Source organism: Xenopus laevis, chromosome 5L, assembly GCF_017654675.1.
Source record: "Xenopus laevis strain J_2021 chromosome 5L, Xenopus_laevis_v10.1, whole genome shotgun sequence".
NCBI classification, from domain to species: Eukaryota; Metazoa; Chordata; class Amphibia; order Anura; family Pipidae; genus Xenopus; species Xenopus laevis.
Window position 1 is genome coordinate 49,996,657 of NC_054379.1, and position 17,414 is coordinate 50,014,070.

At 37.4% G+C, this 17,414-nt stretch overlaps 1 protein-coding gene across 11 annotated transcripts in view; it reads right to left on the reverse strand.

The window, feature by feature from the left end:
- The window catches only part of stxbp5.L (syntaxin binding protein 5 (tomosyn) L homeolog), a 180,377-nt gene that overhangs the window by 119,735 nt on the left and 43,228 nt on the right, over positions 1 to 17,414 (reverse strand). For all 11 annotated transcript variants that reach the window (XM_018263044.2, XM_018263043.2, XM_018263045.2 and 8 more), the window contains exons 3-4: positions 13,974 to 14,055; positions 13,568 to 13,668 (exon numbers count right to left, since the gene is read on the reverse strand). In XM_018263044.2, coding sequence (XP_018118533.1) covers positions 13,568 to 13,668; positions 13,974 to 14,055 — 183 coding nt within the window. The remainder of the gene's footprint in view (positions 1 to 13,567; positions 13,669 to 13,973; positions 14,056 to 17,414) is intronic.

Sequence of the window (17,414 nt, forward strand, 5' to 3'; positions counted from 1 at the left end):
AAAAAAATGAATCTACAAATCATCAGAGAGGCAAAAATTCATCAGGGTTTTGCAGCCCTCTTAATTTAAGCAAGGACAGAATAACTACCATGGCTAATGACATGCTATTTTTCTTTTTCTTTCAGAATTCCGGACAGTGTTAACAAATACTATTATAACACGGCACTATGTACTGGGCCAACCAATATACAGTATATAATGTGCCCATTATTTCAAGTGAAATCAAGACTTGTAAAGAAGTAGTAAACGTTACACTGTCTATTGCACTGATAGTTAGCCCTTATTTTTAGTAACAGTCTCTCTCTTATAAATCTGTTACTTGAGTAAATCTCCAATCCCCATATTTTTCATTTATGGTGATTGATAAAATTCCATCACAATTTGCCAGATTTACTATAGTTAATTCACTGGGCAGTACTGAGCAATACAACCTACTAAAAATAAATGTGGTTCACTGGTCAAGCTTGTCAATGTAAAATTATTTTCCACTTGCTTGCTTTTCCCATGGTTTTATAAACTGCAGTTTCAGCCTTGAACAAGTTGTTCTTTGACTTTCCACAAGTTGTGTGGCATAGTTGCCAAAGGGTGTGGTTTAAGGATACTAGGATCATGGCATAACAGCAGCACAAATAATTCCCTATGTTTACATATGAAATGTACCAAAATATACACTCCAAAACACGGGAACACAATTGAGTCCTAGTTAAGTAAACTATACAATACATATGTGTGTACATACACAGTACCATGTACCAAGCCACTAAATACCCATGTTAATTGCAAAACAACCCCATTGTGTTTTTTATGTTTTCTCTTATGTGTTTTTAGTAGCCTTAAAGGAAAACTATACCCCCCAAACAACGTGGGTCTCTAGAAAAGGTAGCTCATGTGTAAAATCCTGCTTCATGTAAATAAACCAATTTCATAATAATATACTTTTTTACTAGTATGTGCCATTGGGTAATCCTAAATAGAAAATTGCCATTTTAAAAAATAAGGGCCACCCCCTGGCATCGTAGGATTCACGTTGCACACAAACAAACTATACTTGTTAGGTCACATGAGCCAAATAACAGACAGAGTTGTGTCTTTTGCTTCAACACTTCTTCCTGTTACAGTTAGAGTTGTAGTATTTCTGGTCAGGTGATCTCTGAGGCAGCACACAGACCATTACGAAATGGTGGCTCAAGGCAAGAAATGTAAAAGGGCGATATTTACTTAAATATATATTCCAATTTGGTGAGATTCTTTAATATGCAACTGTTGCTTAAATATTCATTTTGGGGGTAAAGTTTTCTTTTAAGAAATGTTGCTTCAAATTATGGAAAGACCCCCTATTTGGAACTAGGTCCTAAGCATTCCAGATAATAAATAACGTACCTATATGTTGATGTGTCCTAAACACATTGGAGTGAAGTGCCCCTTTAATGTCATTTTAAATGTATTTTTCTTTCTTTAGAAAAAATGCAACTGTGACTGGTTGACAAAGCAACTCTTATGTTTTCCCAACAGCGATTTACTTTTTTGCCACTGGGTAAGCATTTGCAGGAGATTAGTCGTCCACACTTGACTTATCTCCTTGTCTGCCATTGCCCTAACTGCTTTAAAACCTGTTTGCTGTATAAAAGTGTTGCATAGTGCAGGAATTGTTTCTACAAACTAGTTTTTTTTATAACATTTCAATGTTCTCTTTTCCCTTTTAATTTACAGAAGCAGGTGCCAGAGATCTGTTTCTTATCAGTTATACCCATCTCTTATCCATCAGTGATTGATAAAGTTTATATATATATATATATATATGGGTAGGCGCAGGGAAAGACCAAGCCATACGTTGCTCTATTTCCCAATATTAGCCATGGGCCCCTAAGGATAAATTATATGTTTAAAATGTGAAATTTATTTTAAATATTTTTTTATTTTATGTCAGGAATCCAATCTGCTTTCTCTACAAGTCCCTAAACCCAATGAAAGCACATGCTAATACTTTCAGTACAGCACCATAAGGCCTGCTATTTTCACATCAGACATTTTCATACTCTTTTGGATTTTCTGGGTTTAAATGTCCCTGCTGAAGCTAAAGATCAGCAGCTGTCCCATAGGCTGGTAAGACGCTTCAATAATAAAAGTAGATTTTTCTTTGGAATACATAATATTCATATTTATAAGCTTACTTTCAAATATACGATTGTGTTTTAGAAAGCCTTTTTTACTTTTTTTTTTTCCTTTAATGATCATTTTTTCTTATTTCAATTTTTGTTATTGACAACAATGCAACATGCTTACAATGACTGGAAAACTGACTGGGCAATGATTTCTGTGCACAATAGCAAAAAAGAGTCAGCATTCAAAAATAAAGTAATAAAATAAGCGCTACAAAAAAGAAAAAATTAATAAGCATACAATTTAATATTTATTATTACAGATCGAGGTTCTCTTATCCGGTAACCCAATATCCATATAGTTCCGAATCAGAAGAAGGGAATCTACCGTTTTAAGCAAAAAGTTACACTATTAAAAAATCATTAACTTTTTTCCTTATATGGCCTTTTGTCTTTTTTTTGTCAAATGTCAGGGACCCCAAAGTGATTATAAAAGCTTACCTGATACTCCAAAATGATGCTCCTGTTTTTTGAAAACTGCACCAGTGCGGGGTATTATTTCTCAGTGGGCACATTTGAAAACTGCACCAGTGCGGGGTATTATTTCTCAGTGGGCACATTTGAAAACTGCACCAGTGCGGGGTATTATTTCTCAGTGGGCACATTGCAAATCTTCCTTCTTCTTCATTCTTAAAGTGATACTGACGCTAAAAAACTTATTTTTAAAATATGAATGTACATTAAAAGTTACCTATAGGTCATGTTGATTGACTTTACTGTGACTTTTACTGTGAAAGAAGAAGCTGAGAAGTTCGCAGGGTACTACTCTACACAAGTACCCTGGGACATTGCAGTTTTCAGGAGCACCAGCCTGGGGTATCAGATAAGCTATTCTAATCAAAGTATTTAACGGCAGATCTGGGAAAAGGCCAAAGTATTCTGTATATTCTGGGACTACAATTTCTGCTCCTTTAACTATAAATTCTGCAAGAGGAGTTGTACACTATTTTAAACAAGATAACAAAACTACAATATGGGTTGTGACAAAACATAAGGCAGAAGCTAATATTTGAATGTAAGGGCTGGGCAATGAAGATATAGATAAGAATTATTTATACTGTTGTCTCTGTTTATTTGGAGTATCAATAAAGAGGACATAAAAAAAAAAACACCTGTGCAGTAGAGTATTAGCAGTGGAAGCCCAGTAAATGCATATGTCCATATAAAAAAAATATAAAAATAAAATGACTGTGAAGATTTTTATAGATCCAGGTCATGGTATATCTAGTCGAAGTAATTCTAAAACAACTGGACTTGCTGAATTACTTATACTAGATATAAAAATGTGATGCAAAAGAACAGCATTGGGATATTCATAATCAGGATGGAGTTAAACTCTGCACTTTGGCTTCTCCTTCTGATTAATATAAACTGGTACCAGCTAATCCTGATTTTTCCAAAGTAAGGATTATAAAATATAGATGGAGTGCTTTTTATCACACATCAGTTGCCATCTATGAGCACTGCTTGAAAGCACTAGCACACACAGTCTTTATAAAAGGCAAGAGTGAACAATTTCAAACATGCAAAGTGCATTTTTAGCTACTGGTATATAAAAAAAAACCCTGATCAGCAAGTTCCATTATCTTCAGATAACATATCAAATAATAACCACATTATTGGCTGGGCAATAATATCTCTAGAGATAACATCTAGGATGTCTAGAGAACTCCCTTGGGTAACACATCACTCCAGGAAGATGCCTGTGATACATACTATACATAATTTGTCACTCCCACTGTAAACTCCTTGTTAAGGCAGCTTCTACTGAATGGAATCCAGACCCTTATTTGCATATTTAAATTAGGGGGAAGGGGAAAAAAACATGCACTAAAAATTATAATGTGTATCCATTTGTCTATGGGTACTAGTTAGCAGGTGTCCCCAAACACTAATTAGTACATCAAAGGGCCTATTTATCATGCTGTGAAAAAAAATCTGTGGCAAAACACACCAGGCATCAAAGTATACAAATTGACATAATTATCAAATTGTGTATTGATTGTGTTTGAAAATGCATGGGAAAATGGTGTTCATTCATTGCACTTTTCTCTACATTTTTTAGCCAATTGAGTTTTTGCCATTGATTTTAATGGATTATGCAAGGTCTGAAGGTTTGTAAAAAATTGTGTCATTCCGGCATTTAGGCAGCGTAAAATAAAATACACACCTTGATAAATTTGCAATTTATTCTGCACAGCTTTTTACACCATTATTATGGCGTTAATGGTTTGATATTGTTGGTATGATATATAGGCCCCCAAATGTAGATCCAATTGGTGCAAGACTATGACCTGCATATGCTGGTAGATCCTTTTTCAGACAACAACCATTCGCTTGTCTACAGGAAGGAGATAGAAACCTTTGCTACTGCTTTTCCGGAGAAAAGTTATTACTTCAAAATCTCTAGGTGCATCACTAGCTAAAGATTTGGACAGCCTTAAAATAACAAAGCTACTGTAATACAAATCTGATCTAATCAGACTTAATATTTATATTCTATATACCGTCATATGAAAAAGTTTTGGAACCCCTCTCAGCTTGCATAATAATTTACTCCACTTTCAACAAAAAAGATAACAGGTATGTCTTTCATTTCCCAAGAACATCTGAGTACTGGGGTGTTTTCTGAACAAAGATTTTTAGTGAAGCAGTATTCAGTTGTATGAAATTAAAACCAACTGTGCAAAAATTTGGGTACCCTTGTAATTTTGCTAATTTATATGCATATAACTGCTCAATACTGATAACTGGCAACACCAAATTGGTTGGATTAGCTCATTAAGCCTTGATCTTCATAGGCAGGTGTGTCCAATCATGAGAAAAGGTATTTAAGGTGGCCAATTGCAAGTTGTGCTTCTGTTTGACTCTTCTCTGAAGAGTGACAGCATGGGATCCTCAAAGCATCTCTCAAAAGAACTGAAACAAAGATTGTTCAGCATCATCGTTTAGGGGAAGGCTAAAAAAAAATCTCAGTTTTAACTGTAAGGAATGTAATCAGGAAATGGAAGGCCACAGGCACAGTTGCTGTAAAACCCAGGTCTGGCAGGCCAAGAAAAATGCAGGAGCGGCATATGCAGAGGATTGTGAGAATGGTTACAGACAACCCAAAGATCACCTCCAAAGACCTGTACATCGTTCTTCAATTCAGCGCAATTGGCACAAAGAGAAAGAAGCCCTTTCTGCACTTACGCCACAAACAGAGTCACTTGTTGTATGCAAAAGCTCACCTAGACAAGTCACAGTCATTTTTGAACAAAGTGTTTTGGACTGATGAGACAAAAATTGAGTTATTTGGTCATAACAAAAAGTGCTTTGCATGGCAGAATTAGAACACCATTTCAAGAAAAACAACTACTACCTACTGTCAAATTTGGTGGAGGTTCTATCATGCTGTGGGGCTAGTTCAGGGACTGGGGCGAAGGGTCGGTTGAATTCAACCCAATATCAACAAATTCAACAAACAATATCAACAAGTGGAAATAAAGGAAATACAGGTATGGGACTTTTTAAAAAATAGAATTTAAACATTAATTAAACCCAACAGGATTGTTTTGCCTCCAAAAAGTATTAATTATATTTTATTACAAGGTACTGTTTTATTAATACAGAGAAAAAGGGCAATCATTTGCATACATTTTCATTATTTGATTAAAATGGAGTCTATGAATGTGGCATTCCTATAATTCAAAACTTTCTGCATAACGGGTTTCTGGGTAATAGATCCCACACCTGTATCACACAGACACGCCCTCTCTACTATAAAAAAATATGATGCTTTTTCTATTTAAATGGCAATTTCGAAATGATAACTTAAAACGGTAATAAGCTGACTTTATAAGGTCAGACTGCAAGGGAAAACAAGGAATTGAAAAATATTGATTTGCATTGACTAGTAAAATATATATTTACTATTTATAAGTAATCTAATCCTAGGTGGTTAATTATTGAGCTGCACTTAGTTATACTATAGATACAGATTCATTCTCTCACATCCACAAAAATGTTGTAGCACAATAAAAAAAAGTGTAATTAATCCGTGAGTCATTTAGCAATAGATGAAACTACACTCAGTAGACTGTTTTCTCATGGAGTGAAGAGTATGACATTCTAATGAGACTAAGGGTAGAGGATTTATTTTCTGCTTCACTCTTGTGTATTGTGTCTATTCTTTATGTGGAGCTCTACAATAGCTTCCCAGCTCCAGACTGTAAGAAGCAATAAGCAGTAGGAGAATATGTGTATAAATGAGCTTGAATGATGAGCAGAGAGATGCTGCTGCCAAGCAACCGTTTTGCTGAGAACACAGGGGGAGAGAAGCTAATGAAAATCGTAAAGCTCTTCGTCTGCAAGCAAGTTTAGATTAAAGCCAATATCCCCTGTTCACTGTCATGCAAATGGAAATGCATTTTAAAAATAGAATATCATTCAGCAGACGCTTCACAACATTTTTTTGAACAGGGTATGAAAAATTCTTGCGTGCTGGAAAGAGAAAAGATCCAAGAAATATGTAAATGATTCTAACAATTTATTCTATTTTCTGGGTAACCTCAAGAACAATGCCAGGTCAACAGCAAACAGAAATGAATAGTGGCTGGAAGCAGGAGCGATGCTAAAGATTCATTGCACTATATTTCACTTTCAGTTATTATTTGTGTATTTGAAAACATAAGAGGCCCTAGAAGATTCAGTGGCCCCAATTTCCAATATGAAATAGCTATTATTTGGGTACAAAATATAGTTATGATGTTGTTATGACACACATGCATAAATGGAAGGGGTTGTTTACTAATGCCAGGAGAGTAAGCCAAGGCAACGAAGCAGCTTTGATCGGTCTAATGGAGGCAGAATAATGAAAATAATGTGCTTCTCAGTTGCTATAAGCTACAGTTATTGTGCACAGTTGCCCAGTGGTAGTATATGATCACTGTATTTGCCCCCTGTTGCCAAGTAAACCCTGCCACTAAGATCCAGGAAGGGCAAGATAATTAAAGCTCTTATTGGTGCAGCTTATCCATACTATAAAATTATACTCTGTACAATCATTGGCATAAAGATGTATTTCAAGGCCACAAGATTAAGAGGTTATTTATCAAAGCTTGAGTTGATTTTTACCAGAAAAATCTGAGTTTTCAAGGGTATTTTTCGGTCAAAAACTCATTGACGGGTTAAAAAAACACCTACAATATTTGGGGGTTTTTTTAAAAAAAAAAAAAGAAAAAAACCTCGAACCTGGAAATATCTTGAATCCCAAAATACTACAGCTCAGTCATGTGGAAGTGAATGGCAGAGGTCCCTTCAACCATTTGAAGATGTTTGTAGCTTTTCTGATGTTCAGGTTTTTTTTCAGTGTGTTTCGCTCAAAAATAAATTAAAAATAATTAATACTAGCATTAGACTTTTTTTTTTTTTTAGCCAAAAACTCAATTTATTCCAGTTTTCAGGTTCTTCACCCCAAATTTACTGATTCGAGTTTTTTTTCCATTCGAGTTTTTTTCTTAAATCAGAAAACATTTGAGTAGTGAGTTCATTCGAGGCATTAAAAAAAACTCACAAAACATGACCTTTGATAAATAGGGTTCTGTGGTCAGAATTACAGCAAAGTGATCTCCTTTGTGGTCAGTCTGTAAATTAGTCCCACTGTATTGATTTGCACAGAAATAGTTTGATTTTGTCAGAAAGAAAATAACAAAGCATAGCGATGCAAGTATTAACTATGATGTAGTCTTTCTCAGAATTTTGGTTGCAGGGACCATCTGCTCTCTTTAAATAGCAGAGCCCTCTAACATTGGCCACCTGTCAGTACCTCCCTGACTCACAATCACTGGATCAAAACTGACTCAATAACGGAATCACATTTTCCCTGAAAGAGGCAGTGAAGAATGGAGTGTATTGCCTTACGCTCTATATTTTGCCTTATTTCCGCTTTGCATGGCCGTGAGTGGGAGCTGTTGCGTTGCTTTCCTTTTCAGAGAATAAGCCCCAGATTTCACCCACGTAGCTACAGTACATTCTACCTGAGTTATAGGGAGAAAGTCAGAAAGCTTCTGCAAGAACATGCTTTAATACGCGGAAAGCAAACTGAACGTGTTACACGTTTTCATGAACACTAACACAAATGGAATCAATCAATGCTGTAATATTGTATAAAACCGACTGTGCAGAAATGGTTTCTTCCACTAACCTATTATATTATCAATGTGGCAAACAGTATGCAGTATGTGTAAGCACTTGAGAAACAACATAACTTCCTCTAGCCGAATATCTCAAACAGCATACATTATTTTTATTAAAAATCTATATTTTTCTTGTGTGAAATGGGGCGCACTTGTTAAGGCAGTAGTCTGCATGTATGTATACACTTCTTCTGTGTTTGGTTTCTCCTGACACTCACTCCTATAGGTCTAAATGTGAACATAGGGCTAATGTCAGATAAAGGGTTACTGTACTTCATTTCAAGTAAGTCTAGCAGGTTCCTAAAGCTTATCGGAATAGGTATCATCAGTTTTTACTCCCTTACAGAGACAAAAATTGTGATTTTGTTGCATTTTCTGGTCACTTGCAATTAAGATCATTTAAAGGGAAACTATACTCCCAAACAATTTAGGTCTCTAAAAAATATATTGCATAAAACTGTTTATGTATAAAACTCGGCTTCATCTTGATAAACCATTTTCATAAAAATCTTCTTTTGAGTAGTATGTGCCATTGGGTAATCATAAATTGCCAATTTAAGTACTAAAGGCCAGCCCTGGGATCATACGATTCACAGTGCACAGTGTTGTAGGGGGCCCCGAGGGTAAGGGGGCCCTGCCACGCCACAATTACTTGATTAGCCTGGCCCCCCATCTTTCTGAGAGCTGGTGACTTCGGGAAGGCATGAACGTTTAAGGGGCCCTGGCCACCAATTTTCTTATAATGTGGGGGGAGGGCCTGGCCACCAATTTTCTTTTCTCATGTGGGGTCCTAGCCACCAATATTTTTTAATGGGGGTGCCCTGGCCACAAATGTTTTTTTATGGGGGGCCCTGACCACCAATATCTTTTTGTTTTTTATTAACATGTGGGAACCCTAGCCACCAATATTTTTTTTGTTTTTTTACTGTTTGGTGGGGGGCGGACCTGTGGAATGGGGAGGGCGGACCTGTAGGTGCGGCTTGCAGTGGGCGCAGCCCAGGGGGCCCAGGAAATTTTGTGGTATGGGGCCCTGTGATTTCTGATGGCGGTCCTGCCCCTAGCCTGGGTTCACTCCCCTCGATTACTCTCCACTCTTTGTCACTAGCCCCAACCTTCCTCCCTCCCCTTCATTGCTCTCCCCTACCTCCTCTTCTATTGTGCATGCACACTAGCACGCATTCGGCCACGTGTGCGCACAAATGGGAGGGGCAAGGGCACCCTGTTGACTTGGACAAGCTCTCGTTAAACATTCATTCTGGGGGTAAAGTTTTCCTTTAAAGTAAGGGCAAACACACTGTTGTGTAACAAGAATTTAAAAACAAAAGCCAGTTGGTCCGACTCACTTTCATGAGAAAAAAAATCTCATAGTTTATCTCGTGAAAACTCTAGGGAAGTCTGTAGGAAATGAATTGAAAGGGGAAAGTGTTGTCCTTTGAACTCCACTATTAGAAGGGAGGTGATCATCCTCCAACTAAATTAGCTCAGTTGGGGTGCTTACTTTTTATAGATAGACCTCACCAAAACAAGACTTCAATGTCAAAGTGTTCAGGAAACAGAAAACAAACTCACAGCAGTTTAGTTACGGCTTCATGAGCACAACCGCTACTCTGACCATTATTTGGCTTACTACCAGTGTGAACATTTACTCATGGGCAGATACCTATAACAACCATATAGCTTTGATCTGGTTACTTTAGAATGAAAAAATGAAAAAAGATCTCTGAAACAAAATTCCACTAACCAATAAATCAGAACTCTCTTCCCCTTTCCCAGATAAAGCACTCCTCTCCAAAAGCGTACACTGTACCTGTCAAATCACAGCAGCAGGGATGGTGACCACCATTTCTTTCCACTTCATGTCTGCTGCCAAAGCTCCTAGGAGATTGTCAGCAAAGAGCATGCACACTGGAAGCCAAACTTGTCTCAGCTTTCAGTATGCATGCTCCTGGTCAGCAAATACTGCCATTGTAATTTAATGTAATGTAAAGTTGTGTAAAGTTACGTTTTACACAGCTTTTTATGCCATTCAGTTTTTTATACTTTCTTCTGTCCCACTGACACAAATGAGTTCCTCCAGGTCTACGAAGAATAAAATAAAGGGATAAATTACAGTGTTAACCTGACAAGCCGTGAAAAATCACCAGCCCTGAGTTCTATCTATCTAAGCAGTGCATTACCACCACTCCTCGGGTGTCTAGAGAAGGAATATGGGGCAAGTAGGAAAATTAGATGGTGGCATACTGCTTAGAGAAAAAGAACCCTGGGACAATGCAATTGTTTCCCTAGTGAAGCTTTAGCCAAATTTTCTGTATGATCTATTAGTATAAATACAGAAGTCCCAGGTACATCATCATCAGAACTAAACCTACTGCTCCTATCATCCAGATATATATCTTCTGCTAACATGTTACCGGTTACTTCACACAAGGCAATTATCTCATGGTCTGCCTGCTACATCTTGACAATTCCAGGTAAATATTCACATTCACAATAGCAGCTGTTTGTGGCATAAGACAGGACTGATAATTACTTTCTTTGCTTCACTTTCACACAGAGCACACATTTTTGTATGGATAACGGTATCACTTTAAGCACAAACATCAGTTTGGGCAACGTTATTTTAGAAAACTAGTAAATAAACCTCATATTATTTTTATTCTTGCTGTAGTTTGTAACCTTCATTGTTTCTCCCATCTGTTCATACTCAATTTCATAACATGACATATGGCAGTACCTTAACCTTCAGTCATTGTACCGTAAATAGAATTAGGAGTCAATGTCATATTATAATCATCTGATACAATAATCCGGTTGTATATGATCTAAAACCTCACTATATATTTCATATCTATAAGAAGAGTGTCAATCATGTCACTACTCTCCATTTTGGATATAATCTTTTTATCTACTTCGCTATGTTTTGACTACATACATTATTGTATATCATGATTTTTATTTAAAAGGCTGCCAATGCTCTTTACTGATAAAACAAGAGAACACATCTGTGTCTCTTTTTTATGCCTTTCATATTTATTAAAAAACAACACTGAAACATTTATATAGCTACTGCACTTCAAATAATGATTAATGTGTTGCGATTTCACGAATGTTTTTAGGGATGCACCGAATTCAGGATTCAGCCTTTTTCAGCAGGATTCGGATTCAGGCGAATCCTTCTGCCTGGCCAAACCGAATCCTTATTTTAATTTTTATATGCAGATTAGGTACGGGGAGGGAAATTGCGTGACTTTTTGTCACAAAACAAGGAAATAAAAATGTTTTCCCCTTCACACCCTAATTTGCATATGCAAATTAGGTTTCAGATTCGGTTCAGTAGTCAGCCAAATCTTTCACGAAGGATTCGGGGGTTCGGCCAAATCCAAAATAGTGGATTCGGTGCATCCCTAATTGTTTTGTTTTTATATTTTCTATATTCAGTCATAGGTCACTTAAAGTAATACTGTACCAATGTATTAGTTAATACCTTACTAAACCACTGAATAAAAAGTATTTTAACCACAATATTCATGTACCCCACTGAATATCATCTAATGAGAAATTTTACAATAACCAATAAGTCCAATTTGAAGTAGGGATGCACCAAATCCACTATTTTGGATTCGGCCGAACCCCCAAATTCTTTGCAAAAGATTCGGCCAAATACCGAACCAAATACAAATTCTAATTTGCATATGCAAATTGGGAAGGGGAAAACATTTTTTACTTCCTTGTTTTGTGACAAAAAGTCAATTTCCCTCCCAGTCCCTAATTTGCATATGCATATAGGATTCGGTTCGGCCAAGCAGAAGGATTCGGCCGAATCATGCTGAAAATGGCTGAATCCCGAACTGAATCCTGGATTTGGTGCATCCTTAATTTGAAGTGATAGACACTGTAATAAAAGGGATAGAAACATTAAAGGGATTGTTCACTTTTAAATTAATTTTGGTATGACGTACAAAGTGATATTCTGAGACAATTTGCATTTGGTTTTGTTTTTGTTTGTGGTTTATGAGTTATTTTGCTTTGTATTCAGCAATCTGGTTGCTAGAGTCCATATTACCCTAGCGACCATGCATTGATATGAATAAGAGACTGGAATATGAAAAGGAAAGGGCCTGACTAGAAAAAGGAGTAATAAAAATAGTAATAACAATAAATTTGTAGCCCTACAGAGCATTTTTTTTTTAGATGGGGAAAGCTGGGAAGTGAAAGAATAAGGCAAATAATTAAAAAACTATAAAAAAAATTAAGACTAATTGAAAAGTTGCTTAGAATTGACCATTCTATAACATACTAAATGTTAACTTAAAGTTGAACCACCCCTTTAAACATCTGTTAGTAAGAGTGCACAATGATATGAAACAGTGTTTTTGTTTTTTTTACTGTGATTGCCTTTGTATTTTTTTGGTTTACTTTTGCAATTAAGATAGGGAAATACAACACTACTTATAATCCATTTTACCAAGAAATTCACAAGTGTTTTATAGCACTTTGCGGCTACAACAATGATCAGTTAAGGCAAATAATTAATGGAAAAGCATAAAAGCCCATTCCAGACTAATGTGGGAGGACAGTGTTTAAAAGCATTTGATCCATTTTTATTCAGACAGATCAACTAAAGGTTTTTACAAAGCAAGTTCACATTTAAAAAAAAAAAAAAAAATCACAAAACATTCCGTATAACCCAGGTTAAAATACAGAGGACTTCTATGTTGACTCTTAAATGACTATGTGCAGTACAGCTTCCTTCTTTGTCTACTTTTTTCATCAATTCAGTACAGCACTAAGCGATTACCCATACCATCCTTTCTTACTCTTTGCTGTGGCCTGCCTGATAGAGATGCAAATATACACTTTTAACTTTGTATAAATAATATATATATATTTTTTAACTATTTTCCTTGGTCCTGTCGATCTGTTTCAGTCCCGGTCCTCCCTGTTCTTTCCAAATATTTGTTGCAATACCGCTCCCTAAAGCTGGGGGTCTGGGGCTGGAGCACCCGGACCACATTTACTATTCGGTGAGTCATTTACAATTTATTCTGGTGCACCACATTCTTCCCTATTTTTGAACTGCAAAATATCTGTGGGTTCACCAAACACATCTCCCACCATTCTCTACATGTTGGCCAATGCTCTTTTTAGGACCACAGCATTAAACCTACAATAAGAAAATACAATTCTTCAAAGAAACATGGTGATACTATGAAGCATCCATAGGTATCTTACCTTTCTCTACTAAATTTTAGGGAATGCAGTACAGCAGGTCTCTTCTGTCGCAGGTTCCATAAATGTAAAGTGTCATCCGTCAAGGCACTCACTAGAGCTCCCTATAATACATAAAGATTGTAATAAGACCAACATAGGTCTAGATGTTGGACGGAAAAATCAGTTTAGTTACCAATATCTAAAATTTATAACAATACAAATAAACAGAGAACTTATTTTCAGAAACTTCTCAGCAAAAAGGAGTGGCGCATAATATTCATTCATTAATTGTTAAATGATTATCTGTGTGTGAATAATATGTGCGGTTATATGTAAATTAATATAGCAGGAGAAAACTAAAGTAAATAGAAGAGAAGAATGGCTAAGTCAGTGATGTCAAAGGACAGATTAAAGTGATTGTACTAACCTCATTAATCAGGAACTGAAGCTGTATTACTGCAGCTCCACTGTCATGCTGACAATAGCATTCAACTCCTGGCCGACCAAATCTGACATTAATTATGTTAAGGAACAGCTCCTTTAGTTTTAAATAAACAAAGTATTTACAAATGAAGGAACAGAAAGATACAGTATGCTAGAAGACTGTAAAATGCACATAGTTTATAATCCTATACAGCTATGAATATGCTGAGGAACATTAAGATGACACAATGCAGAATCATCAGACATTAAAAACAAAAAGCCATTGTGAAGTGTACAAACTGACAGGACTGAAACTTATAATATTGAAAAATTAGTTATACAAACCAGTCGCATAAAGGTCGAAAATATAGTGTACATTCAACCAGTGTCGGACTGGGCCGGCGGGACACCGGGAAAAACCCCGGTGGGCCCCGGGCTCTTGTGGGCCCCGCCGGCCCAGATCCGCTACTTAGTGGGGCGGCGCGACCCCACTTTGTTTGGGGTCGCGGTAGAATAGAAGGGCTGCGCATGCGCACAAACGCGGCGCCGCGCGCATGCGCACAAACGCGGCGCCGCGCGCATGCGCACAAACGCGGCGCCGCGCGCATGCGCACTAGCCGCCTGCAGCACTCCGGAGCGGCAGTGGCGGCTGGAGGGGGCCCTGGGGCAGTAGCCCCGGTGGGCCCCATGCCTCCCAGTCCGACCCTGCATTCAACTTATGTGCACAGTGAACAAGATCCAGCAAAACGAAACCTTTATTTACTTTATAAACAGAGTATTTTAAGGGAGAGCAGACTTCACAGCTAGAACCAGATGCAAACTCTCTTCATTTCAACTACAGGGACATATGCTGGGATTGTGGCACAACAGTTAGGGGGTTATATATCAAAGTTCAATTGTTAGAGTTTTTTATACAGTACCTCAAATTAAGTCACAACTCAAATTGTATCTTATTTTAGAAAACACTCGAATGGGAAAAACCAGTTTCTGTGAGTTCGAGTCCTGAAACATGCTGTTAACAACTTTAAATGGCTCAAGGGACCTCTGCCATTGACTCCTACATGACCTCCAAACGTTTAAGATGTATTTTTTTTTTAACCAGAAAATACAACTCGCAAACTCAAATTTTCGTGGAAAACACCTTAATAAACACCTTAACCTTAGTTTTACAAGCAGTGCAAGCACAGAGATTGGCTAACTTTTGTACCACTCATCCTTCAAACAATGTTTATTTTTAAGATACTCTGACAGGCAAGTGCATTGGAAAGGCAAGTGCATTGGAAAGGCATTGCATAGTTGACGGCTCGTATGTTTGCATAATCGAGTTAGGCCCTCAGGTCACATTTAGTTGCTACTGTCAGAGCATTACTTAAGTCGCAATGATACCACAATAACCTGACTTCGCACATTGAAAAATATGCTGAAATGCATTTATTAGATAAATGCATTTTTATTAGATAAATGCATTGATTAGAAAATCTGCCCAAATTGCATGGATTGTGGGGGCAAATTCACTAATCGGCGAAAATTCGCCAGCGCAGGCTTCGCGCAACTCGCAACACTTCGCCAGGCGTAAATTCACCTGGACAACGCTAGTTCACAAAGATCTGAAGTTGCACACAGGGTATCGAATGCTGGAGAAATTACGCCAGCGAAATTATGTTCAGCAGTTCCCAGTTAGGCTATCGTTGGCTAATTAGCATACGCCGTGGAGTTTAAGTACAATGGCCGTATATGCTGCAGCAAATACATTATACTACACAAGGACATGGAACCTTAATAAAATTATATAAAGTTGTTATAATGCCCTACACATCTGCCCGCAGTATAGTTTAGGTGCCATATGTTAGCAAATGTAGGGGGAAGGAGGGTACTCCAAAAAAAAAATTTACAATCTTTTTCAGTCTATCACCCTTTTAATAGGAAAAAACGCCAGCGTTTTTTGGAACTTAGAAAAATGTTCAGCTTTTTTTTGAGGAACTCCTATCTACTCTATTGCACTTCACCTGGTCTGAGGTGGCGAAGGCAAGTCTGGCGATAGAGGTAACGGTCAGTAAAATCAAAAACTTAGTGAATTTGTGTAGTAACGCTCTTTTGCCAGACCAAAAATTACGCCAGCGAATTTATGCCAGCTACTGTTAGTAAATCGGCAAAGTTTTCGCCAGCGTTAGCCACTTCGCCCTTTAGTAAATTTCCCCTGTGGTGTCTACTGTTGATAAAACTGTAAGTTGAAGGTTTCAGACCTCAGTGCACTAACACATTTCTGATTGGTGAAGTCAAGAGGGAGGAGCTGAAGCTAAGGTCATCCCAGATATACAAAAGGAGGTATCTCCGGGCTGACCTTAGCTTCAGCTCCACTGTATGTGACCGCACACAGGCTGATTGGATTCAAATCAATGGAGCAGGGGCACTGAGCGGAACTGCTTCTCTCAGCCTGCAACAATTCGCGCCTGTATGCCCATAGCCTTAACCAAAAAACAGTCCTCCTGATGGAGCCAATGAAGAATCCTTAGCAGCTTTCAGTTATTGCCTTCAGAATTCCCTGCTCACCCTTGAAATATGTGCATTAAAGTATTACAACTATTGCGCTCTTTGCTCTCTGGGACCTACACAACTCAAATTAAATTGATTAATTTAGCTGCACATTTAATACAAGACCTCTTTAACTTACACCTTATAAAGCTGCACAGTTTAATAAATCAGATTAAGATGTGAATGGTTCTCATACTACAGTGCCTGAATCTATACAGGACAATTATCTTGAAATGAGATCTCCTATGTCACCATGGAGATGCTGATGGCTAAGATCCGAAATACATCACAGTCAGTCAGCTCTATCAGTAGCTCTAAGGCAAACCAGCTCATATATATGAGATGTAGATGTTGTACAGGTATGGGCTCTAGTATCCAGAATGCATGGAACCAGATCTTTTCCCGATAAAGGTTGTTTCCATAATTTAGATCGCCATGCCTTACTTCTACTAAAAACATTTTAACTTTAAATGAAGCCAATAGGACTATTTAAGCAGCTTAGATAAAGTAAAGGGTTCTGATTTATTTTAACTGTAAATAAGGAAATAGAAAGGAAGGGAGATGGCCTTCTTGTAACTTGGAGCTTTCTGGATTTGGAAGTCTGGATTAGAGATCTCAGCTACAAGAGGTCCTCTGCACTTTGAGTGCAGAGGACCTCTTGTAGTTGACTATATGTATTTTGTGGTCACACCCTCATTGCACCCCTGCCTAATGGTTTTAAAAAATAGTGGTGAGCACAACTTTCCCTTGTTTGTTAGAGATCTCAGCCCATACCTCTACATATTCATTTAAATGGCTCTGCTTGTATAGTAAACACATACAATGTATATATTTACAATACATTTAGATTCCACCCCCCATACAGCATAGATATATTTATACAGTGCATATTTAAAGTACAGGTATGATTCCT